At 38.2% G+C, this 23,889-nt stretch overlaps 8 protein-coding genes across 8 annotated transcripts; 4 read left to right on the forward strand and 4 right to left on the reverse strand.

The window, feature by feature from the left end:
• Positions 1 to 1,533, forward strand: BDF20DRAFT_856143 (mitochondrial carrier domain-containing protein). The gene is made up of 3 exons (XM_053080289.1): positions 1 to 294; positions 363 to 417; positions 479 to 1,533. Exons 2-3 carry the CDS (start codon positions 414 to 416, stop codon positions 1,510 to 1,512), a joined length of 1,038 nt encoding a protein of 345 aa, XP_052939878.1. The 5' UTR covers positions 1 to 294; positions 363 to 413; the 3' UTR covers positions 1,513 to 1,533.
• Positions 1,534 to 3,147, reverse strand: BDF20DRAFT_856148 (26S protease regulatory subunit 10B). The gene is made up of 4 exons (XM_053080290.1): positions 2,918 to 3,147; positions 2,712 to 2,831; positions 2,393 to 2,628; positions 1,534 to 2,308 (listed from the first exon to the last, which is right to left on the reverse strand). The coding sequence occupies exons 1-4, from the start codon at positions 3,027 to 3,029 to the stop codon at positions 1,580 to 1,582; spliced, it is 1,197 nt and encodes a 398-aa protein (XP_052939879.1). The 5' UTR covers positions 3,030 to 3,147; the 3' UTR covers positions 1,534 to 1,579.
• Positions 3,148 to 4,660: 1,513 nt separating this feature from the next.
• Positions 4,661 to 5,525, reverse strand: BDF20DRAFT_953580 (uncharacterized protein). The gene is made up of 3 exons (XM_053084895.1): positions 5,102 to 5,525; positions 4,886 to 5,018; positions 4,661 to 4,818 (listed from the first exon to the last, which is right to left on the reverse strand). The coding sequence occupies exons 1-3, from the start codon at positions 5,344 to 5,346 to the stop codon at positions 4,729 to 4,731; spliced, it is 468 nt and encodes a 155-aa protein (XP_052939880.1). The 5' UTR covers positions 5,347 to 5,525; the 3' UTR covers positions 4,661 to 4,728.
• Positions 5,526 to 7,026: 1,501 nt separating this feature from the next.
• On the forward strand, positions 7,027 to 7,416 carry BDF20DRAFT_814804 (uncharacterized protein; the record flags this gene model as incomplete). The annotated part of the gene is made up of 1 exon (XM_053077016.1): positions 7,027 to 7,416. The coding sequence occupies one exon, from the start codon at positions 7,027 to 7,029 to the stop codon at positions 7,414 to 7,416; it is 390 nt and encodes a 129-aa protein (XP_052939881.1).
• Positions 7,417 to 7,753: 337 nt separating this feature from the next.
• Positions 7,754 to 12,111, forward strand: BDF20DRAFT_814663 (methionine synthase; the record flags this gene model as incomplete). The annotated part of the gene is made up of 10 exons (XM_053077002.1): positions 7,754 to 7,820; positions 7,885 to 8,120; positions 8,201 to 8,457; positions 8,553 to 8,769; positions 8,858 to 8,989; positions 9,054 to 9,551; positions 9,627 to 9,712; positions 9,783 to 9,841; positions 9,912 to 10,439; positions 10,520 to 12,111. 10 exons carry the CDS (start codon positions 7,754 to 7,756, stop codon positions 12,109 to 12,111), a joined length of 3,672 nt encoding a protein of 1,223 aa, XP_052939882.1.
• A 460-nt stretch (positions 12,112 to 12,571) lies between these two features.
• BDF20DRAFT_856159 (uncharacterized protein) lies at positions 12,572 to 16,904 on the reverse strand. Its single transcript, XM_053080291.1, has 8 exons — positions 16,641 to 16,904; positions 16,012 to 16,444; positions 15,685 to 15,921; positions 15,422 to 15,603; positions 14,828 to 15,296; positions 13,745 to 14,746; positions 13,150 to 13,667; positions 12,572 to 13,057 (listed from the first exon to the last, which is right to left on the reverse strand). The coding sequence occupies exons 1-8, from the start codon at positions 16,803 to 16,805 to the stop codon at positions 12,740 to 12,742; spliced, it is 3,324 nt and encodes a 1,107-aa protein (XP_052939883.1). The 5' UTR covers positions 16,806 to 16,904; the 3' UTR covers positions 12,572 to 12,739.
• A 361-nt stretch (positions 16,905 to 17,265) lies between these two features.
• Positions 17,266 to 19,961, reverse strand: BDF20DRAFT_985804 (P-loop containing nucleoside triphosphate hydrolase protein). Its single transcript, XM_053085197.1, has 4 exons — positions 18,481 to 19,961; positions 17,922 to 18,412; positions 17,650 to 17,858; positions 17,266 to 17,586 (listed from the first exon to the last, which is right to left on the reverse strand). Exons 1-4 carry the CDS (start codon positions 19,841 to 19,843, stop codon positions 17,352 to 17,354), a joined length of 2,298 nt encoding a protein of 765 aa, XP_052939884.1. The 5' UTR covers positions 19,844 to 19,961; the 3' UTR covers positions 17,266 to 17,351.
• Position 19,962: 1 nt separating this feature from the next.
• Positions 19,963 to 23,823, forward strand: BDF20DRAFT_856162 (uncharacterized protein). The gene has a single exon (XM_053080292.1). The coding sequence runs from the start codon at positions 20,073 to 20,075 to the stop codon at positions 23,766 to 23,768; it is 3,696 nt and encodes a 1,231-aa protein (XP_052939885.1). The 5' UTR covers positions 19,963 to 20,072; the 3' UTR covers positions 23,769 to 23,823.
• Positions 23,824 to 23,889: the final 66 nt, after the last annotated feature.

A 23,889-nucleotide genomic window follows, 5' to 3' on the forward strand; every position in this document is an offset into this window, starting at 1 on the left:
GTGAGCAAAGATTAATATTGACTCTTCAGGTCATGCTGTTCCCCTCAATTGCGCCAAGATTGTCGTCAAAAACCCCGACCTTTTTTTTTCTAATGATTGATTTTCATATTTTATACTTTGTAGAGAGACTCATGTAAAAAAAGCAGGAAGATCATTCACCAACTTCATCACACACAGCCTCTACATTTGTAGTAGAACATTATGACAATAAAGAATTATCTTAGTCAACTAAGTCTTGGGAGCACTATAGAAACTAGAGAGCAAGTAGAGAGTCGAAGGGAAGAAGAACGAGAGGTAGAGCTTTTAAGAAGTGTTGCTCAACAGATCACGATAGCAGAACTTGACGCTGTAGCTACTGTTAGCATACATAATGCTCCCTCAGAACGTAAAGGTACAATTGATTGTCATCATATATGGGCAAGTATTCAATGTTTGTCTTACATCTTATATAACGTAGTTGAACTGAAAGAGAACATAGTGGGCGTAGTGCTTGCAATAGGTACTATGGTAGCTAACTATTCGTTATGTTTCCCCATTGTTGCTGCTCGACATCGTTTGCAAGCTTTATCTACTCTCTATAGTTATCGTCGAGATACACCTATTTATGGTGCAAACATGTTATACTATACTTACAAAGCTGGCAGCATACGGAAACTCTATCCGGGTTTTGGTCTTGGTCTTCTCGGACAGACCATCAGCGCCTGTTACGAATCAGGCATCAATAATATCGTTCACAGTACTTTTAAGAAAAAGAAAGGAGTAACAGCCACTGTCGGTACTTGTTTGAAAAAAGGTTTGGGCCTGTTGATTAACATCCCACTGTACCCATTGTTTCGTAACGCTTTGGTTCTGCGAGTGCAATCCGATTCAGCAGCTACCCGTATCGCTATTCATAATGTACAGGAATTCCTACAATTATATAAGAAATATCTGTATAGTTTTTCACCAAAGTCGAACTCTTTTGGAATTACTATGTCTGCCTTCATACCATCTTGTATTACGAATGTACTTACCGAGAAAATGATTATGTACATCTATCGACGTATTTCAAAGTATTTGTCATCTCAGTCGAAGCTTAACAATATGGATGCAAACAGTTCAACAACGAAAAAGAAGAGAGAGGCAACGGTTTTACATACGTTCTACCCAGAAATAGGGTGTGGAATTATTAGTAGCGTTATCACTCGAGCATTGAGCTATCCTATCGATACAGTTATTTTCAAACTGATGATACAAGACAGCGGTATATTGAGGACAGAAACAAAATATCAGGGATTCTTCAATTGTATAAAGCGCACATGGTCTGAAGAAGGCGGATGGAAAGCATTTTATCCAGGATGGGGAGTATTTATACTGGAGGTTGGAATGAGTTACTTTGTACTAGAGACAGCCTGGTGCGCGTATAGATTAGCCCAGTGGAGCCTACAAACAGTGAACAACTCTAATGACAGCAAGGCTATAAGAAAAGCTAGAAAATTGAGAGAAAGGCTGCTTTCTCAAAGAGGACACTAAACGAAGTAACTAAACGGATTATGCCTTTGTTCCCTTTTTTTTATTATATAATATAATGACACTGCAATTAAATCTTCTCGTAGTCTAACTTTGTTTCCAGTTTCTTCGCATCTTGCAATTTTCTCACTGCTTTCATGAAATCTTCCTGAATACAGTAATCACGTTCTTCTCTGATTGCAAACATACCAGCTTCTGTACAAACATTTCTTAAATCAGCACCGTTAAAACCATCTGAGAGTTTAACGATAGCTTCATAATCTATATCACCATGTTTTGTAATGTTGCCTGCATGAATCTTCAAAATTTCCAGTCTACCTTGTTCATTAGGTAAAGGAATTTCGATTTTACGGTCAAGACGTCCAGGTCTTAATAAAGCAGGATCTAATGTATCAGGACGATTTGTAGCCATAATCAATTTTGTTTGACCGAGATAATCGAAACCATCCATTTGATTCAACAATTCCATTAGAGTACGTTGAATTTCACGATCGGCAGAGGTACCTTCTGAGAAACGACGGCCACCGATAGCATCAATTTCATCCATGAAAATAATACACGGTTCATGCTCTTTTGCGTATCCAAACATTTCTCTGATCAACCTTGCACTTTCACCAATATATTTATCAACAATTGCACTGGATACAACTTTTAAGAAATTAACTTGTAATGTGCTTGCTACTGCTTTCGCTAATAACGTCTTTCCTGTGCCTGGTGGACCGTATAATAAAACACCCTTTGGTGGCTTGACACCCACTCGTAAGAATAATTCGGGATTCATCAAAGGTAATTCAATAACCTAACATACAATTTAGCGTCCAGAAGTGTATGAGCATACTTTTAACATACTTCGAGAGCAGTCTCTTACTGTGGTAGTACTTACCTCTCTGAGTTCTCTGATTTGTTCTGAAAGACCACCAATACCAGCGAAACTGATGTCACCAGGATCTTCCATTGACATGTTATATACTAAGGGATCAACTTCACGTGGTAGAATACGCATAATTGTAAGAGTAGTCATATCCAGTGCCACGCGAGCACCTTGCTTTAATTTTTCTTTATCAACAGTATTGCGACATCCTACGACATAACGAGGACCACTTGTGTTTTTGACAATGACTGAGAAAGGGTATACGTAGCTTAGTAACCAGACGTTGTTTCAATTTTTAACATGTTTATCAAGTTTATATACAACTACTTACAGCGTTCATCATCCAATTGTTTCAAAACTTCTCCAATGACTTGACCAACGCTTTGTAAGGCCTTAATGTCGTCTTCTGACTTATCAAACTCCTTGTCAAGAGTTCGTAGTCCAAGACGCACTATTTTTTTCACAAAAATGGATTCAGTTCGTAAACCTTTTTAAATATGCATAGTCGGTTGAGGATCCATCGAAATTGATCTTTACTTTCTTTGAGTTTAGCATCTAATTCTCGATGTTCCAAAAGTCTTCTTTTGTAGCTGTTCAAGGCTTTTGCTTTGGGATCTTGATCGATTGGGTTTGCTGAGCTAGATGACATTGTTTGATTTTCTGAATTTCTGTATAAGGCTGCAGTGCAGTATTTAATGTGAATATAGCAAAGTTACAAAAAGGAAACAAGAAGTCAAGTTTATGTTGATTGTTGACGCGTCATGACCCGTCCTAAACTCCCACCATGAAGGACTTCTAAAGCCTTTCTAACACCGCAAAAAGTTCAATGTATTTGCTCCGCATTAGACTTTTTTTACTTTTTTTTTGGGATGAAGTAAAATTGTCTATACGACCTAAACAAATCCAAAATCTACAGTCCTTGAATAGCATTCTTATAAACATATTTAGAAGAAATCATTTTTGTAGAAGTGGCTTAACATTGTCAGAGCATTCAAGATAGCAAAAGCAGAATGATTGTCAAACTCTCATAAAAGTAAAATTGAAATTTTTAAAAGAGAACTTGAACAGTTCAAACATATGCCAAAAGTGAGGATTTGATTAAAGGACAATTTCCCTGCGAGTGTGGGCCTCTTCAACTGAGCTGGTGAACAGCAGTGTGTGAAAAATCAGTCATAAGTAAAGTTTTAGTGCTCCATGGATAAAGATAAAGGCTAACACTACTGATTTCGGAATGCCTGATGGGAATGCTCGCTGACAAGGCGTGAAATCAATCGTTTGAAGCTGTTGTATTCTTGGGTTGCACGCGTTTGGTTAAAAAGCTGCTAATGATACGGTCAATGATGTGAGTATAAACGTGATACCTGTACAGTACAGTAAATAGCATACGGTTGATCTATACAGTGGAAACAGCAAGTTGGTCTCTGCTCAGGTGTTACTACTACTATTGTTCAATGAATCCAATCAATCAAAAATTAAAAAAATTGTATACTCCTTCATTTTTGCACTCCCAATTCTTCTCTTTTCTCTTTATGTCTTTCTAACAACATATATTTCATTTAATGCTTAAAAAAAAGACCCAGGATATGTTGAAAAGTGTTTAAAAGCATACAAAAGAGCTTGAAGAAGCACAAGGTGAAACTTACAGACGATAGTACGCGCATTATACGTATTATTAATTACACTTTAGTGAAGTGGTATGCAGACCAGATGCACTTCCTGAAGATTATAAAGCTTAAATCAATTATTGAAGCAGTATGTAAGGCTTAACGGTGTTCTTTGGCAACGACTTAAATAATAGACAAAAATCTGGTGATATTGTTGCATACACGTCGATAAAACCTCAGAGGTTGGAAAAAAGTCGATTGGAATATTTTGTAACCTATCTCACCATTGTAAATATCGGCATGTTGTTCATGTTATTAATGCCCTTTAGCGTTCTAGCTTGCCGTGGAATATTATGGCAACGTGATGTCAATACCTTGAAAAACATTTTCAAGTATTAACCGCTATAATCAGTGGTCAAAGTTATCCCCAAGCATTTTGAAATCGAATAAGACTTTTTTTTTTATACTTAGTCGTATGCAGCATGGTGCCTCTTTTCTAGATATTTTGATATCTACATGTAAATCAGAGTATCGTTGATCCTTGTGCTCAGCCTTTCTAAATTCCATTTCCTTTTCACTCAAAAAAAGGTAAGTTAGCATCTCAAAATTCAAAAATGTGGTTGTCCAGGCAAAAGCAAACATTGTCCAGATTTAAAGTGAGAAAACTGGGCAAAGGCAACGGTCGTAAATAGATTCATGCTTCTTCATGTTTTATTTGAATATATTACAGTGAAATCTTTAAGTCTATTTAAAAGCATTCTTGAATATAGGGTTCTTCTTATTCTGAATTTGTTCTTGGCCTTCTGGCGAACCAGGAATTTTTTTCTCCAAACCCTACCATGATTAATATTGATTAATATTCCTCTGATTGTCAAACTATGCTCAATAAGGCTGTACTTACAAGCTTTTCGAAAACGCATTGATTGAAAGTACGTTCCGGCTTACGACATTGATAAAATTCTTGGTTATTGTTTTCTAAACACTGCCAATGCGCCTCGAATTCTTTACCACAATTTTCTCTGAGCTTCGTGATCCTAATGGTTATTTGCATTTCCAGGACATAAGCATCTGATTTAAGTATATTGTCGGCCGAATTCCATCCGATACGGTTACTTACAGATCAATTGCACACCGTGTCACTTTTCTGCCTTCCTTTAAACAATGCTTGGGATCATTATTCTCGTCTTTACAGAGCATGAAGTCTTCGTTATATTCTTTACAATATTGACCAATAAAAAATGCTGCACTCTTCAAAGGAGCAGAGGTAGCACCTACTTCATCAACTTTAGGGACTTCAGCAGGAAGTGGGGTAGGATCGACAAATTCGGCCTTTGTGAAATTCCCTTTTTGATTGACTGACATTGTGTTTCGTAGATTTGGTGTTCAAGGCGGAAAAAACAGAGGGGTGTAAATTTACTGCGTGTTAATGTAACGATATAACTATTAAATTTGGGCTGTATGTTCAGAGGGTAATTGAATTGCTCAAACTGATTCTATCTTTTATTCTTTCTGTTGCCTTAAAGAAAATAAATATAAGGAACAGGAAAAAGTTGCCCCGGATTCTCCATACTTTTGCGAAATTGTTTTTTAAGTACCGCTACGATGACATCTGTTTTTTTTTCAAACCTAAACAGCAAGGTACAGAATGCTTGACTGAAGCACAATGTAAAAAAGAAAGAAGTAAGATATAAATCACACAGAGTTAAAAAAACAGCTGCCCTGCTAGGATGCATAGATTGTTGGAATCAATGAAACTCTGAGGCACTTAAATATTGTATCGCTATCACAATCTATGATAGAAAGCATATGCCCAAATAAGTAATGATTATTCTGATCTTTGCAAAAGCCTTTGAGATTTTACAAATACCTTCCTGTATATTGAATAGCAATATCATTTCTAAATTATTATATAGTAAGGTCAGCTTGTTAGCTCCTCACAGCTCACTTTCTTGTATCTTCTTCTTGGTTAAGTTCTCTGCGTTAGGAAAATGCCTTGCTTCATGATCTGAAATCAATAAGAAAGTGCTGTAGTTTGGACAATCACATTTTTAGATCAGACTCAAATGCGCGCTGGTACATAAATACTTGTGATATCTGTATCATGATTTGGCAATTGTGAAGGACAGTATATATTACTCCTTAGATAAAGTAGAAAGATTATTTACTGTGTAAAGCTCCCATAGGAAACATATTATTTTGAGGTTGCATCCTAGTCACTAATTTCAGGTTTAGATGCTTGATGTGCTATTGTTCATACTTAGGCCTCTAAGTCGTTATACGTTGTATTTTACCTGTATTAGATGCGATATAGACAGACCGTGATATAATGTATTCTCTATCTGGATGCACGTACTCGAATAATATAGTTATTATCTCACCAAACCCGTCAATGTTTGATAATACTCTTACTTCAACTGCGACTATTTGATTGGCCCTTTTACTTTTCAACTACTTTTAAAGGATGTTAATTGCTTACACCGTCAAAGTATATACAGTGTGTCAGTTTTCTTTTCAAATACATAAAATTAGCTGGAGTTGTAGAACGCCAACTGTGCCATTAGGAAATTTCAGTTATGCCAATCGAATCTTAGCAAAACGCAACATAAATTTGTAGATACCACCATTTGAGGCCATAAGTACTGTAATGGCTGAATAAGATAGTATGACGTTTTGTATTTTGCTCTTTAAGCCTGGACCATCCAAGCAACCAATCACCGTCTGAGATTACAACGATAAGGATGGAAGTTAAAAAAATAAAAGAATCATACTAAAAATGGAAACCACCATTTTGTGGTTTTGCATAAAACAACAAGAAATTTACTGAGTTCCTTTTTCATCTTTTTTTTTTTTACTTTTTTTTTTCTACGATTGCTCTTCTGCTATATAAACACTCTTAATTGAGATATGCACAATCCAACGACAAGTATTTCTAATGGACAAAACACAAGTAATGCAACTAGTTCAGAACCACCGGATTTAAGCAATCCGTACGCCTATCCAGAAAATGTGGGTTTGGATAATCATGAGTTAATAGGCGATGAAATGAACTTCCATGCTGCAGATCCTGATACATCATTCGATAATATCAATATGTCAAATAAACACAATTCAGATCCTGCTATTGATAAATTGAAAAGCTTGTTTTGGAAGAAGGCGGGCGGCCTTCAACGCACGCTCGGCTCTATAGCGAATTTTGACACTTGGGAAGAGTTCGGTAAATTGCTTCAACGAGAAGCTGATATAGACTATAATGACGCAGTTTCCAGGCTACAACGAGGTGAAGCTAGTAGATTGCATGGTGAATATGATCGGCTCATGGGCTATTTAAATTACGCCATTGGGCATGTAGCTGGAGATAATGAAATGCAAGCAAAAGCCAACGACAGGCTTCAAAAAGCAATGAAGGAAATTGATAAAAGCAGTGATAAATAATCTATATTGATGAGACAATCATTTTGACATATTTCACGTGATGCAAAAATAAAAAATAAAAAGGCAGATCAGTTGTCAAAAAACACATAATCTTAATTTTTTTGATCTCTTAAAAAACAAACCTGGGGTTTAAAATAAGCTTCTCCATCTTTTTTTTTCTTCCCCTCTTTTTGTTTAAAACAAAATCCAACTATTTTCAAAAGCAGAGTGGCATAATAAAGATGGGTAAAATACATATTTGAACTTTTTTAATCGATAAAAAGATATATGAACACCATTGAACAACGTATTAGGGGACACATATAAGTATCTTGACGAAACTCTTCAGAAAAGAATCATGTTTCTTGATGGCGCCATGGGCACCATGGTGCAAAGGTTGAAACTCCAGGAATCCGATTTCAGAGGTAAGGCAGTGAACGCCAAATGGGCATAGTCAAGTACTGAACTCAAGGCAAAATCTCAATTTAGGCGAAGAATTCAAGGACTGGCCGAAAGATTTGCGAGGAAACAATGATTTACTAACCCTGACCAAGCCTGATGCCATTTATACTATCCATCGCCAGTATCTTGAAGCAGGTGCTGATATGGTTGAAACCAACACCTTCAGTTCAACTTCCATCGCGCAATTGGATTATGGTTTGGAAAATTATGCCTATCGGTTGAATAAGGAAGGCGCAGCGTTAGCAAAGAGAGCTTGTGAGGATGTAAGTTGCTGCAAATGCGATTCTCGGGACATCTATTCTGCTTTTCGGACTTACAACGATTTCTTTATACTCGCTGTAAGGTTACCAAAGAGACTGGTATCCGTCGGTTGGTATGCGGTGCCATAGGTCCCACTAACCGTACTTGTTCCATTTCTCCTTCTGTGGAAAACCCTGCTTACAGAAACGTTACTTTTGACGAACTTGTTACCGCTTATGCCGAGCAAGTCAGAGGTTTACTTGATGGCGGAGCTGATATTTTATTAGTCGAAACTATTTTCGATACTTTAAACGCTAAAGCAGCCTTATTTGCAATCGATATGGTCATCACTGACGATAAGTACAGTATACACACATAGATCATTTTCAATCATTTTGACAGGAAGCTTGCACAAAAATCTAGAAAGCTGAATCCCTAAAATTTCCCTCAAATAGCCGATGTAAAGTCCCACTGTTTATTTCAGGTACCATCGTTGATCAAAGTGGACGTACGCTTTCAGGCCAAACTGGCGAAGCATTTGTCACTTCACTTCAACATTCCAAACCAATGGCTTTTGGTCTGAACTGTGCCTTGGGTGCTCCTCAGATGAAGCCATTCATTCAGAATATCAGCCGATTTACAGATGCTCATATCATTTGTTATCCAAATGCTGTAAGTACTTAAGGAACAGTTCATACAGGACCTGCCTCGCGAACTTAAAAATTCTTATACTTTTCGAATCCTTTACTGATACGAATAGGGTCTACCAAATGCTATGGGCGAATATGACGAAAGTCCGGAAATGATGTCAAAACATGTCGAGGACTTTGCAAAAGAAGGCCTCATTACAATTCTTGGAGGTTGTTGTGGTACAACACCAGATCACATCAAGGTAAATAGACTAGTATTATATTATCCGAGCTACATTAACCAAGCATACCATTTCAAATCTTAAGGCTTTGGTAGACGTATGCAAAAGCTACAAACCTCGCCCCAAACCTGCCAGTAAGCAGGATGTCATGCTATTATCTGGTCTCGAAGTTCTTCGTGTCGATGAAACGACTGGTTTTGTTAACGTCGGTGAACGTTGCAATGTAGCCGGCTCGAGAAAGTTTTGCAGACATATCTTAAAAAATGAATACGAAGAAGCGCTCGCCATTGCGCGAGCTCAAGTCGAAAACGGTGCGCAGGTTGTGGACGTTAATTTTGATGAAGGTCTTTTAGACGGCAAAGCTGCCATGACAAAATTCTTAAACCTGTTAGCATCCGATCCTGACTGCGCCCGTGTTCCTCTAATGATTGACTCTTCCAATTTTGCCGTTATTGAAGCCGGTCTTCGCTGTGCTCAAGGCAAATGTATAGTCAATTCTATCTCTTTGAAGGAAGGCGAAGAAGAGTTTATCAAGAAAGCAAAACTCATAAAACGATTCGGTGCAGCTGTTGTTGTTATGGCGGTAAGCTTTAAAAAAAAAAAGGACGATGTAAGCAAAAGGATCTTATTCTTTTTTTTTAAAAAAAAATAAAAATAGTTCGATGAAGTTGGACAAGCCGTCGAAGCTGAACGTAAGATCGAAATCTGTACTCGCTCCTACAATATTTTAGTTCAAAAAGTTGGGTAGGATGCAATATAGAACTCTTTGTATCGGGTTTAGGAACAATATTATTGACCACATTCTAATGATTAGCTTCAACCCTTACGATATCATTTTCGATCCTAACATTCTTACAATTGCTACTGGCATGGGTATGTTGCTAATGAAAAGTCGTAAAGATATATACCAAAAATTTTTACAGTGATTTAATGAATCAATTAGAGGAGCACAATAATTATGCTGTTGAATTTATTGACGCTTGTAAGGCCATCAAGTCTATCCTTCCTGGTGCTAAAATCAGTGGTGGTGTATCCAATTTGTCATTTGCTTTTCGTGGTATGGACAAGGTACGTGAGGCAATGCACTCTGTCTTCTTGTATCACACTGTACAGGTCGGAATGGATATGGGCATTGTCAATGCTGGTTTCTTGACTGTGTACGATGATATCCCCAAGGATTTGTTACAACTATGCGAAGATGCTGTCTGGAACCGTGACCCTGAAGTAACAGAAAAATTGCTGGAATATGCCAAGGCTCACTCTAAAGATGCTAAGAAAGATGAAGATTTGGAAGAATGGAGAGCTTGGCCTGTCACGGAGCGTATTACTCATGCTCTTGTAAAGGGTATCATGAAGTATATTGTTGAAGATACTGAAGAGGCTCGTCAGAACAAAGAAAAATACCCTCGTGCACTCAACGTTATCGAAGGCCCACTCATGGCCGGCATGAATGTCGTGGGTGATTTGTTTGGTAAAGGCAAAATGTTTTTGCCTCAAGTTATCCGTTCCGCTCGGTAAGTTAATCAACGAACAAAGTCTATGATCCCGAAGGTACTTATTTTTTCACTGTCATACTCAGTGTCATGAAAAAAGCTGTTGCTCATTTAGTTGAGTATATCAAAATTGAAAAGGAGGCCGACATGGCAGCAAGCGGTGAAACTGAAGTCAAGGGTAATGGCACCATTATTATGGCTACTGTCAAAGGCGATGTACATGACATTGGTAAAAACATCTGTGGAGTCGTACTCGGCTGTAACAACTACCATGTGGTTGACTTGGGTGTCATGGTTCCTTGTGATCAAATCCTCAAAGCTGCTATTGAACATAAGGCCGATATAGTTGGTCTTTCTGGCCTTATTACTCCGTCATTGGAAGAAATGGTCATTGTAGCTAAAGAATTTCAAAAAGCTGGCCTAAAGATCCCTATCCTTATTGGCGGTGCCACAACCAGCAAAATGCACACAGCTGTTAAGATTGCTCCTCAATATACTTCACCTGTTGTTTACGTTTTGGATGCCTCTCGTAGTGTTCCTGTCGTCGCCAGTCTATTGGATGATTCAGCAAAAGAAGAGTTTGCTGAAGATGTTCGAGAAGAGTATGAAGAAATGCGTGAGGAATACTATGAAGGTTTGGAAGAGCGTAATGTTCTGAGCCTTGAGGCAGCCAGAGAGAAGAGACTGCAAATTGATTTTGTGAAAAATCCACCTCCACACAAGCCTAAATTCTTGGGTACAAAAGTGTATGATAACTATCCCTTGGAGACTCTTGTGAACCATATAGATTGGAACCCTTTCTTCCAAGTTTTCCAGCTCCGTGGACGCTATCCCAACAGAGGTTTCCCCAAGATTTTTGATGATGAACATGTTGGACAAGAAGCAAAGCGATTATATGAAGATGCCCAAGCCATGCTGAAGATGATTATAGATAAAAAACTATTGACTGCTCGCGGAATTGTCGGATTTTATCCTGCTCATGCGGTTGGAGACGATATTGAGGTTTACAAAGATGAATCGTGCGAAGAGATAGAGGCTGTATTTTATGGTCTTCGACAACAAGTTGAGAAAGACACAGATGAGCCTTACTATTGCTTATCAGATTTTATTACACCAAAGGAATCTAATATACCCGATTATATCGGCATGTTTGCTGTAAGCACCGGGTTCGGCTGTGAAGAGCTTGTAAAACAATACGAGGCCGATGGTGATGATTATAACAGTATTATGGCCAAAGCGCTTGCTGATCGCTTAGCCGAAGCTTTTGCGGAAGCTATTCACGAAGAAGTCCGTAAGAATGATTGGGGATATGCTTCTGAAGAGCATTTGACAGCAGCGGATTTATTTGCTGTACGCTACCAAGGTATCCGTCCTGCGCCAGGTTATCCGTCTCAACCAGATCATACTGAAAAGCAAACAATGTGGTCATTGGGTAATATCGCAGAACAAACGGGTATCACTTTAACGGAATCTCTTGCTATGGACCCTCCTGCTAGTGTAAGCGGTTTATTTTTTGCTCACGAACAGAGTAAATATTTTGCTGTTGGCAAAATTGAAAAGGACCAAATTGAATCCTATGCTCAACGTAAAAATATGGAAGTAGAAACTGTGGAAAAATGGCTCGGAACCATCTTGGCCTACGATCATTAACTTAATATCTATTTATATTATTCTACATACATACATCTTGTTTTTGATACCTTTATACAGAAATTAATCTAGCAATATCTGATGAGAGCGCATACTTCTCTAGAGTCTAGTCATTTTATAGTCTTTACCAGAAAAAAACAAAAATAAAAAGTTGGCGTAAACTGAATTTGCTCAGTGATAGTTGAAGTCACACTGACATTTTAGGATTTAAATGATACCGCCAATACAGTTCTCAGAAACAACAAAATAAAGGATACTTGAAGCTGATGGTGTTCCTCAAAATTGATCTCCTATAGTTCAAGACCATAGGACGTTATATTCTAGGCTATCACTTGATGCCAAAATTGATTGAAAGCAGAAATATGCATAGCAATTAAATCACCATGAACATACTTCCTGTGTAACCGTCTGTCAGCTCGTCCATTGACAGTTTTACGTCTAGATAAGACTCCACTATGGGACCAGCAGTACAAACAAACCAAGGGATCAGCAAATGCTGAGAAGTTATCTATGTCCATCATTTTTATAGAATGTCCTGAGTGAATCTAGTAACTCGCATTACTTAACGAGGTACGAAATCCTTTTATTTCATTATGTTTATGTCCAATCTTCATGCGACATATTGAATTTATAACGCAACAACGTGATGAGAAAATGTGTATAACCAGGATTTCCTTCGTTGTTTACGCCGTATACTGGTCTCCTTTTCCGACCTTGCTGGCGAGAGCAACGTATCTGTTTTCTCAGGGCCAGAACTATCTGATAATTGTAGACAACTTTCAAATGCCTTAGACTTCCTGATGAAAGCATTAAAATGGTTGCTTTTGGAGGATTTTTGGGTTACATCAGAATCTGAAACAAGCAATTGTTGGTATTGCTTAATAAAGTCCTTTTTATCAAATTGAAACACATTGTCTATTGCAATCGTAGCCAGATCAGAAGGTACCTATTGTTACCAGTTGATTGTATACTTTGATTAATTAAGTGCTATCATATTTCATTCCTGTAGTTACAAATTATGGCTCCCATCCCCGTTACCTTTGAGATCTCATCCACCTCCTGTATCAGAGTTTCAATCACATTAATTTCTTCCTCGGCACTCTGTCTTGCTTCTTCAGCTGCACTGTTAGATACTGCAGTCTTACCAAACAGAATGGTGGGGGCAAATACGCGGGCCAAATTAGTGATACTCATTTTGTTCATTTCACTGAAGCTGGACACCCATTTCAGACAACAGAAAATGAGTAGCATCGTGTCCCGATTTGGTTTTGGTAATAAGCAGCACGCAAGATGGAGCGCTCTTTTGCGATTTTTTGATTCGATTCTCCCACAGCGGATAAATAGCTCATATAATGAAAATGTCAGTAATGGCTCTGGTAGTTCGCGTAAGTATTTTTTTAGTAGGGCTGCTAATTGAATTGAGTTTTCATTGGCCAGTAAGTTTTCGATAGTTGCTTGATCCGCATTGACAGGTTCTAACTCATCTATTGATGCACATAATAAACGTAATTGACGTATATTACCGTTCTTACGGAAAATACCTTCAGTTGATATGTCTTTAATGATAAAGAGTTTCGATGTTAATAATTGCAGCTTCCCAAAGAAATAATCATGTCAGGAAGAGTATGTTTACCTGATTTCAAAAGAAGCGTAATGCAACCTTTGACAAACGATGGTATAAATGCCTCATCAGATAAACATGCAATAAAAGCTGGACTCATATCTAATAGAGCAACGCCTTTTTTGTCATTCTCTGGTATTTTCTTTCTTCGTTTTAATTCTAATTCATAATCGCGAAGTGCGATAACAGATAGCGGTATTCCGATCGTTTTGTGAACTGGCACTTTTTCCCCTTTGTGGATTGGTGATGATAGCAGAGAGGATGATGGTTTGAAGTTCTTCATCAAAAGTCGTTCCCATGTATAAAATAATGCTGTATTTACTGTCTTTTTACGTGAATTGGTACTGTTCTTTTTTTTTGTATTAGAATTGATAAAAGAAAGTACTTCATTGAAAGGAATAGGTGGTGACATAAGCGGTTGGAGAGCGACTATAGATGCATATCGTACGATAAAATCTTGAGAGGTTGTCAGATATGGAAAATACATGTTTTCGAAGAGAGTAGTGGCACCTGCTTCATCAACAGTTGACACCGACGTTCTTCTGGATTCTTTTCTTTTGCGTCTATCAAAAACGTTTATCAGCGAACTTCGTCTCTTTCGTTGGCTGTCTGTACTGAATGTTCGTCGGAAGCTAGTATAGAGATTGTTTTCCTTTTGCGAGGTAACAGATAGTGGGGCCAATGGTGTTATTGGAGACGCGACTATTGTTGGTGTGTGCTGTTCAAGACTTGTAGGGGAAATAGATGAGGACTCCCCATTAGGATATAACGGTGTGGCAGTATCTATGAATATGCTATTACTATTTTTCTCTGAAACTACTGGCCTTTTATTGACAGTATCAGCACTGTTTATTGATTGGCGACCAAAGCGGCCGATTTTGATAGAACTTCTTCTTCCAGGAGTATTTATTGATTGCTGATCCTGTACTCTGTTTTTGAGCTTTCGTAACAATGAATGTTGACGTTTCACTTTTGTTGGAATGCTTTTGTTCAACTCCACTTTTTCTTCGTTCTCTGTATATAATAGTAAGTTTATTAGAAAATGTTTGATATACATATTGCTTCTTAGACTGAAACTGAAGATTCTATGCTTACCCTCAGTGATAGTTGCATTATTTGGCTGGCTTTGGATGGTGATATGACTGGCTGTTGTATCGAACGACATTTTAGCCAAGAACAGTTTCAACCTTTCTAAGCTATGTTCCAGTGGTGTTACAAGTTTACAGTATCTTATTTTCGTACTATCACTGTCAATACAGCATGAACGGCAGTAGGGAGTATCTGCTACTACTAACGTGGATTTTTCATTCAGTGATTGCGAGCATATGCCACACTTTAGGCAATTTACATGCCAAGTCTGCTGCTGACACACAAAATAATCCATGTTTGCAATGTCTTGGTGGCAAACGTTACATTTGATTACAGGTATTCCGGCGATGTCGACAGATGGATTAGGCATATCTTTAAACATAGGTCTTCCTGCTATCCAAATACGCCTTTTGTCCAACTCTGATAGTTGATCGAGAAATTCAATAGTCGCATCCTTAATTCCATATTCGCGTTCCTAATGTTGGCAGAACGAGCAATTTTAGTCTAAACAAAGGCATTAAGCAATGTTGGGGGAATAATGGGTCCAATTTGAGAGGATATTATGACTAAACTATGCGCTATTAATATAAGATACTCTACCAAACGTAGTGCTGTCGAAAGTCCAGATCTAATTAATAACTTCAAATTTTGTGCCAAATTGGTCACTAACAATAGGAGCTCTTGTGTTATTGAACCGTCATGTTCTGCAGGCGTGCTGAGTAATTGAAAAAATTGTATAATCTGTTTACAGATCAGTATCGATTCTTCGTTGCACTGTATTTCTGTAGAGAGTAGACATAATCTTTGTCATTAATTTTCAAGTTGCCTCTACTTTCGTAACAGAGTATGCTCAAAATCTTTACCTTGATTTTGTAATAATAAATATCTGTTCAAAATGTTTAGTCCATTTAGAAGTATCTCGAGATGCAGGACGAAATGGTTTGCCATTTTCATGCCCTCTATAAATGACCCAGCAGCCACGTTCAAAAGCATATCTGATATACAATTGGCAGAAGATTCCTCGAAGGAAGATACATCTGTCCAAACGCGTGACACAATCTTCTGTGTTTGTTCTTGAATGTGAATCAGGTTCGCTACATCTTTTCTTCCATGATAATATAAACGGTTTTTTAACTGTTTCTTTTCTGTATCAGTTGTGATTTTAGACACAAGCAAACTATTTATGTTACCTGATGCTTTCCAATAAGTTGCTGGTAACAACTTTACGCTCCAAAATTTGAAAATCATATAGCATTCAGGATGCCATATCTGATTGGGCAGACTTTGATGCTCTATATATTGATCTAATATTGCTTGTGTACAGCCTGCACAATGCGTCTCTGGGATTAACGAAAAATGTAGTCTACAATAGCTTTTGCCTTTAAATTCATATTGATCTGATGTCGTGGTTGTACAGAGGGGACATTGCACACATTCTGGATGGTAATTGTATGCAGCGGTTGTTGTAGCAGTAATTGGTTGGTTACACGTCAAGCAAATTAAACCTAATCGACTCAAATGATGAAATTCACATAAGACTAACTTCTTACGCTGTTGATATGTCTGGTGTTGTGGCTGGTCATCAACTAAAAAATATTTATCTGCTACGGGCTTTTGACAATCCTAAGAGTGACAAAAGTTAATAAGTATTTACAGCCAGCATTCCGTTAGAGAAGACCATCTTTTTGTTTTGTCTCCCCTTCCACAATCCATTAAATCAAAGTGTTGAGTTTTTTTATTTTTTATCGGTTTGCCTGTTCCCCCCTTTTTCTGTAGGCTCTCTCGCCCGCTCTCCTGTATAATTTCTATTTGTGTATACCTCACAAACGAAGCATTGGTTATGGTATACTTGATTAAAAGCTTTCATAACTGAATGGTCATCTTTCAAGCATGTTTGGTTGCATTTGGGACATATCGGAAATGATCGTTTGTGTAAGGATATTTGATCTGCTCTTGTGTCAATTACCGATCCACTATATTTCATGTTGAATCAGGGCATTAACTTATATTATTATATAAAGTAATGGTTTTTGGTTGTGGCAATAAACAAAGAAAAGACTGATTTTCAAAGTGAGAGAAAGAGAGAGAGAGAGAGAGAGAGAAGAAGAAGAAGCAAAAAGAAGTCAAAATTTGGCTTTCCCTTTTTTCCCCTCACTCTTGGGTTTTCGGATGATAGCATTGCATTAGACATACAATCAATTTTTTTTTTCTTTTTCTTTTGTTCTCTTACTTTGCTGTAAATAAAATGCAAGCATTTTGACAAATCAAGGGGGACTGTATCACATACATCCCTTATTGGTAACTGGCCTAAAAATTTGGGCTTTATAAATTACTGACACTTGATTGGGTAATAACAACAAACACGCACTTTTGATTTAGTGGCTTCTAAGCATGAACGAGAACCTTAATATATGCTGTTGATGATGAACAGATGTTAAAAAGCAAAAATTTGAAAGGAGTGCGGTTTATTGTTGCATCAGTTACAACCAGCAATGACAGCAGAAACGCAAAACATGGGAGATCTATTTCATTACATTATTTTCCAACGAAGCGATTCCCTATTTTCGTCTTCCAATTGAATGTATCTACTGTTTTTCCTACTTCTGCTGATTCTGCCTTTACTGATAATAGCTTCATCGTGTTCACACAAGCTTCTGATCGTAGGCATGTATTCCTTCATGAATAATTTCTCGTTTGTCTTGATATATGGCGTGTCTACTATAAACGAACTTAAACTTGCAATGCTGTCTCTTGACACTGAGGCACTACAAGACAAAAAAAAGAGAGTTAAGGGTGGCCATTACGACTGATCATCTGACGGTACCTACCTTTGATGTTTCAACGTTTCATAATGGAGCGGCCAATTTAGCAGAGTATCACGCCAAGTCAAATCTTTGATGCCATTCATATTTAAAATTGATATAGTATTTTCAATGGTTTCGCTTAGATCCCAATGGTCAAGGTCTCTTGCCCTTTTACAGATTACTTCATTCCCATTCACTATGTCCTCAATTTCATATTGGTCTATATCGTATAACTGAAGTAGTGAGATATTAATAGACAGATAATGCAGCTTTCATACAGCACGACCCATGCTTACTTGATGTCTTTGTCTATCTGTTAGACCGATCCATACATCTGCAAAGGCTAGATTATGCATTGCTCGACAGATAGTATCAATATTGGTTTCCGTAGGCTTGCGACCTCTACGTTTGTTCCTTATTGCAAAGTAATACTGTGTACACAGCGTCCTCGTCTTCACATCCAACCCTTTCAGTTTGTCCATAAGCACAATAGGATCACCAGTGTAAAGCACGTCTGAAAAACCCATAATATGTGCAAAAAGGTGGTTAAAAATGATATATCCATCCTGTTGTGTCGATTTACTAAGCCAAAGTTGTAATGTATTGATGATTTGTCTAATATCGTATTCGAGCATGTTACATAAATACTCAATTTCAACGGGATCAACAACATAATTCTCAGAATAACAAATCAAGTGAATATAAGGGATAATACTGTCCCTCTTGGGTATCTCGTAAAATATTACCTCTTGAAAATTCAAGCTGTCGAAGGGTATCTTGGATGTTTCTAAAACAAAAAGAAGCCTTTTTCAGTTGAGAATTACAATAATGTATAAAAAAAATTGATTTACTTACCGTTGCAAGTCATGACGATAGGTCGTTTACTTTTCTGGCATAAATCTATAACGGCTGGCCAAAACCCTTTGTCTTCTTCGTACAAAATATCCACTTCTTCTAGCAAAACTAGACTTTGTTTCGGTCGAGTTTTTGCTAACTCTCTCTGTTTTTCCTCTGCCTTTTGAAAGAACATTTTCAAAGTATTGTTATTCTGCATTTTCCCCTGTTCATCCTCTTCAACCGTAACCTCAGTTTTCTCAAGAGGTTTTCCCGTATTTTCCTCTGTATCCTCTTCTTGAGTTGATACATTGAGTAATCGTTTGAAATGTTCTGCTATATCAAGTGTTTTCTTCTTCTTCTTTACCGTGTCTCGGATGATGATGGTTTCTCTGTCGATTTTCCTTTTTTTTATATGAGCATCAAATCGTACCAAATGACTTTCTGTCATTTCCCCTATTTTTTCAGCAATATCCTTTCCAGCACGTCTTGTTGTGGCATTGATTTCGAAAACTGTGTATCCAGCCTCTTTTGCTGCCGTATATACGGCTGCTGATTTTCCTACGCCATGATTGCCTACAAGTAGCATTAAATTGAATAATTCATTCGTGCTATCATCCATCATTTCCATATCATATGTATCGTCATCATTCGTCCTCTTCTTTCTGTAAGGCATGGCTGACGGTTGTAGTTTATCCTTCTTCTTTGCCTTTGACCACCTTTGTACATCATTCGCTGTTGCAGCAGGTTTCAATTTCAACATATTTAGCCAATCTCTTAAATACTCATGATCTGTGACACAACCCATTAGTCCCTCTACTCTATGCGGGCAATACTTGTTCACCCAAGGAACTTTTCGGTCTGAATGATTGATGTGTGATAGGCGATCAAATAATGCCTTGCAGCACTTGTCTTTCTTCCAACTGTCATTATAGTGCAAAGTCATTTTGCGATCAATCTCTTTCATAGAAAACTTCTTTGGCTTTTTTATAATGTAGTCATGCTGTCTTTCAGCCTCTATCAATGCTTCTCTCTGTTGTTTTTGCTTTGCGTAGAACCTCTGTTTCTCACTCTTGATCAACTTTTCAAATGGATCGGGTCTAGGAATAAATGGCGCTTTTACTTTTCTAAGAACAGCTGATGGTTCAGCAATGATCGCAGGTTTCGTAGCAGTAGTAGGAGCTTTGTCATTTGAAACAGAGGGTATTGTTTGTTTCTGGTGATCTGCTTCGATTGCTATGCTCTCGTTTTTGGTGGTCTTTTCGTTTACTCTGCGAAACAATGGGTATAGTCTGATCTCTTTCTCTACTTCTACCTCTTGTGTTTTGACAATTCGTTGAAAATGTTTCTTTATCGATTGTTGTTGCCCCTTTTTTTGGGACATTGTTTGTTTCAATGGCTAATTTTCATTCAAGCTCTTAGAGAGCCTTTCCTTTTTTTTCCTTTTTTTTTTTCTGGTAAAGCGTGTAATTAGGCAACAGACGCGAATCACACAAATAAGGACAAAAAGCGCATTTCTGAGTTTGTGCATTGCCATCTGATTATTCTTTTTTAAACTTTTTTCTTTTCTTGACATTTTACAGATCTACGTTAGATCATTTGTGCAGAAGAGAATGAGTCAATTTGTTCGTCCCAAATTCAACGTCGATGACGATGATTTAGAACGGCTTCAGCAAGAATTCTTTGCTTATAAAACTACACCTTCAGCTAAAGTATATCGAAAAGAAGCTCCACCTTCTGTCGATCAAAGCTCTCCAAAAAACAAAGGCAGTCTGTTTGCAGAACGAACAGCCACTGCAACGGCACCTGACGTGAGTTCAGCTTCTTCATCCTCTTCAATGCCCCGTTTGGAAAACCTTATGCCGACACTTGAGGATGCCTCCACAGAAGATATGCCTTCCTTGGAGAGTATTCCTGCACCGGAAAGTAAAGACAAAGCGGAGACGCCTATGACAATAGACAACAAAGTCGAAGAGGTTGAATATGAACCTGTCATGGACCCTCATCCTGAACCGCATGTACCGGTCAGTAAAAAAGTGTTGGATTTAACATCGATGCTTGGACAAGTATTAGGAGAAATCACAGAGAAAGAGGTTGGCAAAGTAACTGTACCTTCTTTGCCCAATCCAAATGAAAACGTCGATAAACCTGCACGAGATCATCAAAATGGATTTCCCAAGCCTGTTCATCGTAGTGAATTTAAAAAGAGATTAGACGCACAGCGTTTGAAGAAGGAAAAAATGACGCAACCACGTATCGACACACCTCCTAAAGTAAGACCAGAAGGACAACAACAGCAGCAACAATCAAACGGTTTATTGCTGAACAATTCCTCCATATATGAGGATGAAAACATCAAGCGAATCGAAGAAATGTCAAACGAAGAGTTAGCGGAAGCACGTCAAGAGATCATGAATACTTTAAGTCCCGAATCTATATCCATTTTAATGAAGGGATTGAAAAAGGGAATTAAGGTTGCTTCCGATCTGCGCGTGGAGCAACAGCAAAAACAGCAAGAAAATGAAGGCAAAAAAGAACAGGATGAATCTAAAAAGGAAAAAAACGATGATCTGTTGGAAATGAAGAGACAGTATTTTGCAGACGTGCCAACAGAATACGATAAATTAGCATGGATAGACGATCGTTTTTTGACAAAAGAGATGAAGCAACAGGAAGAAAAGCGAAAAAATAAGTTAAGGGAAGATCATCCAGAGAACAAAGCCAGTGAAGCAGAAAAGATATACCGAAAAACTCGCTTCGATTTGCAAGGGCATATTGTTGATGATACAGCCAGGATCCCGCCTCATACAGGTCTTTATCATCATGGTGATGATCCTGATAAAGCAGGTTATACTTTGGCAGAATTGTTTTATTTGACGCGTAGTCATGTACCTGCTCAGCGGTCAATGGTATTGAATACTATTGCTCGAATCATTACCAATACCAAAAAAATGATAAAGAATACAGCATCGCCTCATTTTATTGTTTGGAGCCATGTCCACACAATTTTAACTGGAAAAGAGCATGCAGCTATTATCTACTTACGTTCTGCATTAGATGATAAAAATTTGGCTGTTTTGGTCAGTGCTATTAAGGCGCTGTCAGCTTTACTATTAGATGACGAGCCATCCTGGGAAGATACATTAGCAAAAATGTCACAATCCAATCAATTCTTCGGCCATCTGCACCAACCCATTTTGAAAAGCGGCAGCAAAATGCTGGAAAGAAAGGGACTCAATGAGAAGCTCTCAGAATTGATTGATCGTGTTCGCCAAAGTTCCGGGCAATCAACGAGAAAGATAGAAGATCAAATGGAGGACGCTGAGTTGGCTGAGCGGGACCTCATTCGTGGTCTAATACATATGAATATATTGGACCGCATCCGATATTTATTAGCTTCCAATAGCAGTGAGTTAATTGAAAACGACCCGGTTTCAGTTGAGACTTTGATTCGTATGTTGTTGTGCATGGCTGAGTCAGGTCAAGATGTTTGTGAAGCTATAGATGAAGCAGAGTTAATCGAACCCGTTGTCGAATGGGGAGTTTTTAAGACACAATGGCCAATGACGGATGACAAAGACAATTCAAACTACCCTAGTACAGCAGTTGTGCGCTTATTAACCACATTAGCTCAAGGCAGTAAAACGATTGCAGAGAATATCGTTGGCAAAGCAACTACCATGTTACGCTTCCTGATTACATCGCCAGAAATCGCGGCTACTGACAGTCTAAAACAAAAAGCATACGCCCTTCAAATGGAAACATTAAAACTCATTCGCGTTTTGGCTAGCTATGGGTTTATCCTACCATCGTTAGAAGATTTGCAAGAGCCTATAATGGGGTGGTTGCGTGCTGCGATGATTAATAATAAGTGTTCAACAGAGGAGCGTATAAGAGCAGCCGCTGCCCTGACTCTGTTGGAAGTTCTTTTGCACATAGCAGCTGATCCGCATAAAAGTGTTCCTGCCCACGCTATAGAGTGGCATCAACCTGTTGCGTATTTACCAGCCGTTACAGCCGTACTACGTGCTCAGAGACGACTGGATCAGCCGCTCGTCGAATCAGCCTTGGGCTACCTGAGTGCTTGGGCTTCCCATATCGAGTTATTTCCTCCTGAAGCAGAAACTGTTCGTGATGTTTGGAAAGCTGTTGTACAAGAAGAAGAGAATGTATGTTATGCAACATCAAACCATATATTACGTTATATACAATTCATCATTGCCTACATTGCGCTGAGTGGCGGAAAAGCAGAACATAAATACCGTGATCTTATTCTAGAAGCAAGAGACGAACTGTCGAGGACAGCGATGACTGATGGATTGAAGAAATACCATGAAGTAGATGTACGGGGTCGCTACGCTTTCTGGTTGTGGCTAACTTACGGCAATAATCAAGAAACATTATGGGTCAACGAAAATGAATTAAACAGATCAGAACTTGAATGTGCAGTTGTGAGTCGTCAGTTCGGTGGTCAAGTGGAAGCATGGCTGTCACAAGAGTTTTTGCAACTTTCTTTTTCAAAGCAGGAGTTAGATGTTCTGGAGCCTTTCTACTTTGAACAGGAAGAAAAGGACCGTCAACTTTCCAAAGCTTTATTTACATATGACGGTAGACCTATCCAAACACTTATGTACAATACTGCTGTTGATGGCACAAATAGCAACAGCAAGATTAGCAACTCTTTCATAACGAGTGTATTTATTTTATCGCCTATTGATGCTTTATACCATCTCGATAAGTCTCAGATTGCCCAAAAGTCAAGAGCTGAACCGGCCGTAGTTATTTCGAGAACATTACAGCTAGCGAGTCAACTTTTCGATAACAACTATATTCAACACGAAGTTGCCATTATTTCTCTTATGAAGATCTTTTTGATTGGCGATAGAGAAGGTAGAATGATTGACATGGTCACCGATCGAGAATTATTCCGTGATGACAATGTATCTAAACATATTGACGAATGGCTGGACTATCTTTGCTCATCTACCACTGACTTGCTGGCTCTCGAACATGCCTGGCAGATGTCTTCTGAATTTATACGCCAGGCTCAAGTCCCATTTTATCAGTTTTATCAGAGTTTTGTCGCTCAATATGCCTCAGTTTCCTTCGGACATCATGGAATGGCTCGCCTGTTAGTTTATCTGGTTACTCAAATCAAAACAGTCGATTATCGCCGCTTGATATTCAATGATTACAGAGAAATATTACGAACATTGACTAATGTTAGTCAGAATGAAATACCAAATATTTCTGTTGAAGAACGAAAGGAACTCGAAAACGCAGGTTTAAAGCTTTCCGAGTCAAAATAGATATAATTGAGATTTACTGAGAGATGCCTGTCGTAATGTTTAATAAATTTGCAGTACTCTGCTTTCGCTATTCTACTCTCGAATTTTCAATTTACTTTCTTAAGAAATTTCAACAGATAAC

This window comes from Mycotypha africana (assembly GCF_025528875.1).
Source record: "Mycotypha africana strain NRRL 2978 chromosome Unknown BDF20scaffold_2, whole genome shotgun sequence".
In the NCBI taxonomy this organism is placed as follows: Eukaryota; Fungi; Mucoromycota; class Mucoromycetes; order Mucorales; family Mycotyphaceae; genus Mycotypha; species Mycotypha africana.

Bases quoted from the DNA above. Each gene is read 5' to 3' on its own strand.
- BDF20DRAFT_856148 (XM_053080290.1), bottom strand. From the start codon at position 3,029: ATGTCATCTAGCTCAGCAAACCCAATCGATCAAGATCCCAAAGCAAAA. The intron at 2,832-2,917 runs GTAAAGATCAAT...TGAAAAAAATAG, and splicing joins AGATGCTAAACTCAAAGAAA to TGCGTCTTGGACTACGAACT. The intron at 2,309-2,392 runs GTAAGTACTACC...ATTGTATGTTAG, and splicing joins AAATCAGAGAACTCAGAGAG to GTTATTGAATTACCTTTGAT.
- BDF20DRAFT_953580 (XM_053084895.1), bottom strand. From the start codon at position 5,346: ATGTCAGTCAATCAAAAAGGGAATTTCACAAAGGCCGAATTTGTCGAT. The intron at 5,019-5,101 runs GTAAGTAACCGT...AATAACCATTAG, and splicing joins ACACGGTGTGCAATTGATCT to GATCACGAAGCTCAGAGAAA. The intron at 4,819-4,885 runs GTAAGTACAGCC...TAATCATGGTAG, and splicing joins AATGCGTTTTCGAAAAGCTT to GGTTTGGAGAAAAAAATTCC.
- BDF20DRAFT_856159 (XM_053080291.1), bottom strand. From the start codon at position 16,805: ATGAAATATAGTGGATCGGTAATTGACACAAGAGCAGATCAAATATCC. The intron at 15,922-16,011 runs GTAACATAAATA...ATGGAAGAAAAG, and splicing joins AACTTATTGGAAAGCATCAG to ATGTAGCGAACCTGATTCAC. The intron at 14,747-14,827 runs GTAAGCATAGAA...TATTATATACAG, and splicing joins TAATGCAACTATCACTGAGG to AGAACGAAGAAAAAGTGGAG.
- BDF20DRAFT_985804 (XM_053085197.1), bottom strand. From the start codon at position 19,843: ATGTCCCAAAAAAAGGGGCAACAACAATCGATAAAGAAACATTTTCAA. The intron at 18,413-18,480 runs GTAAGTAAATCA...TTTTTGTTTTAG, and splicing joins TATCGTCATGACTTGCAACG to AAACATCCAAGATACCCTTC. The intron at 17,587-17,649 runs GTAGGTACCGTC...TTTGTCTTGTAG, and splicing joins GAAACGTTGAAACATCAAAG to TGCCTCAGTGTCAAGAGACA.
- BDF20DRAFT_856162 (XM_053080292.1), top strand. From the start codon at position 20,073: ATGAGTCAATTTGTTCGTCCCAAATTCAACGTCGATGACGATGATTTA.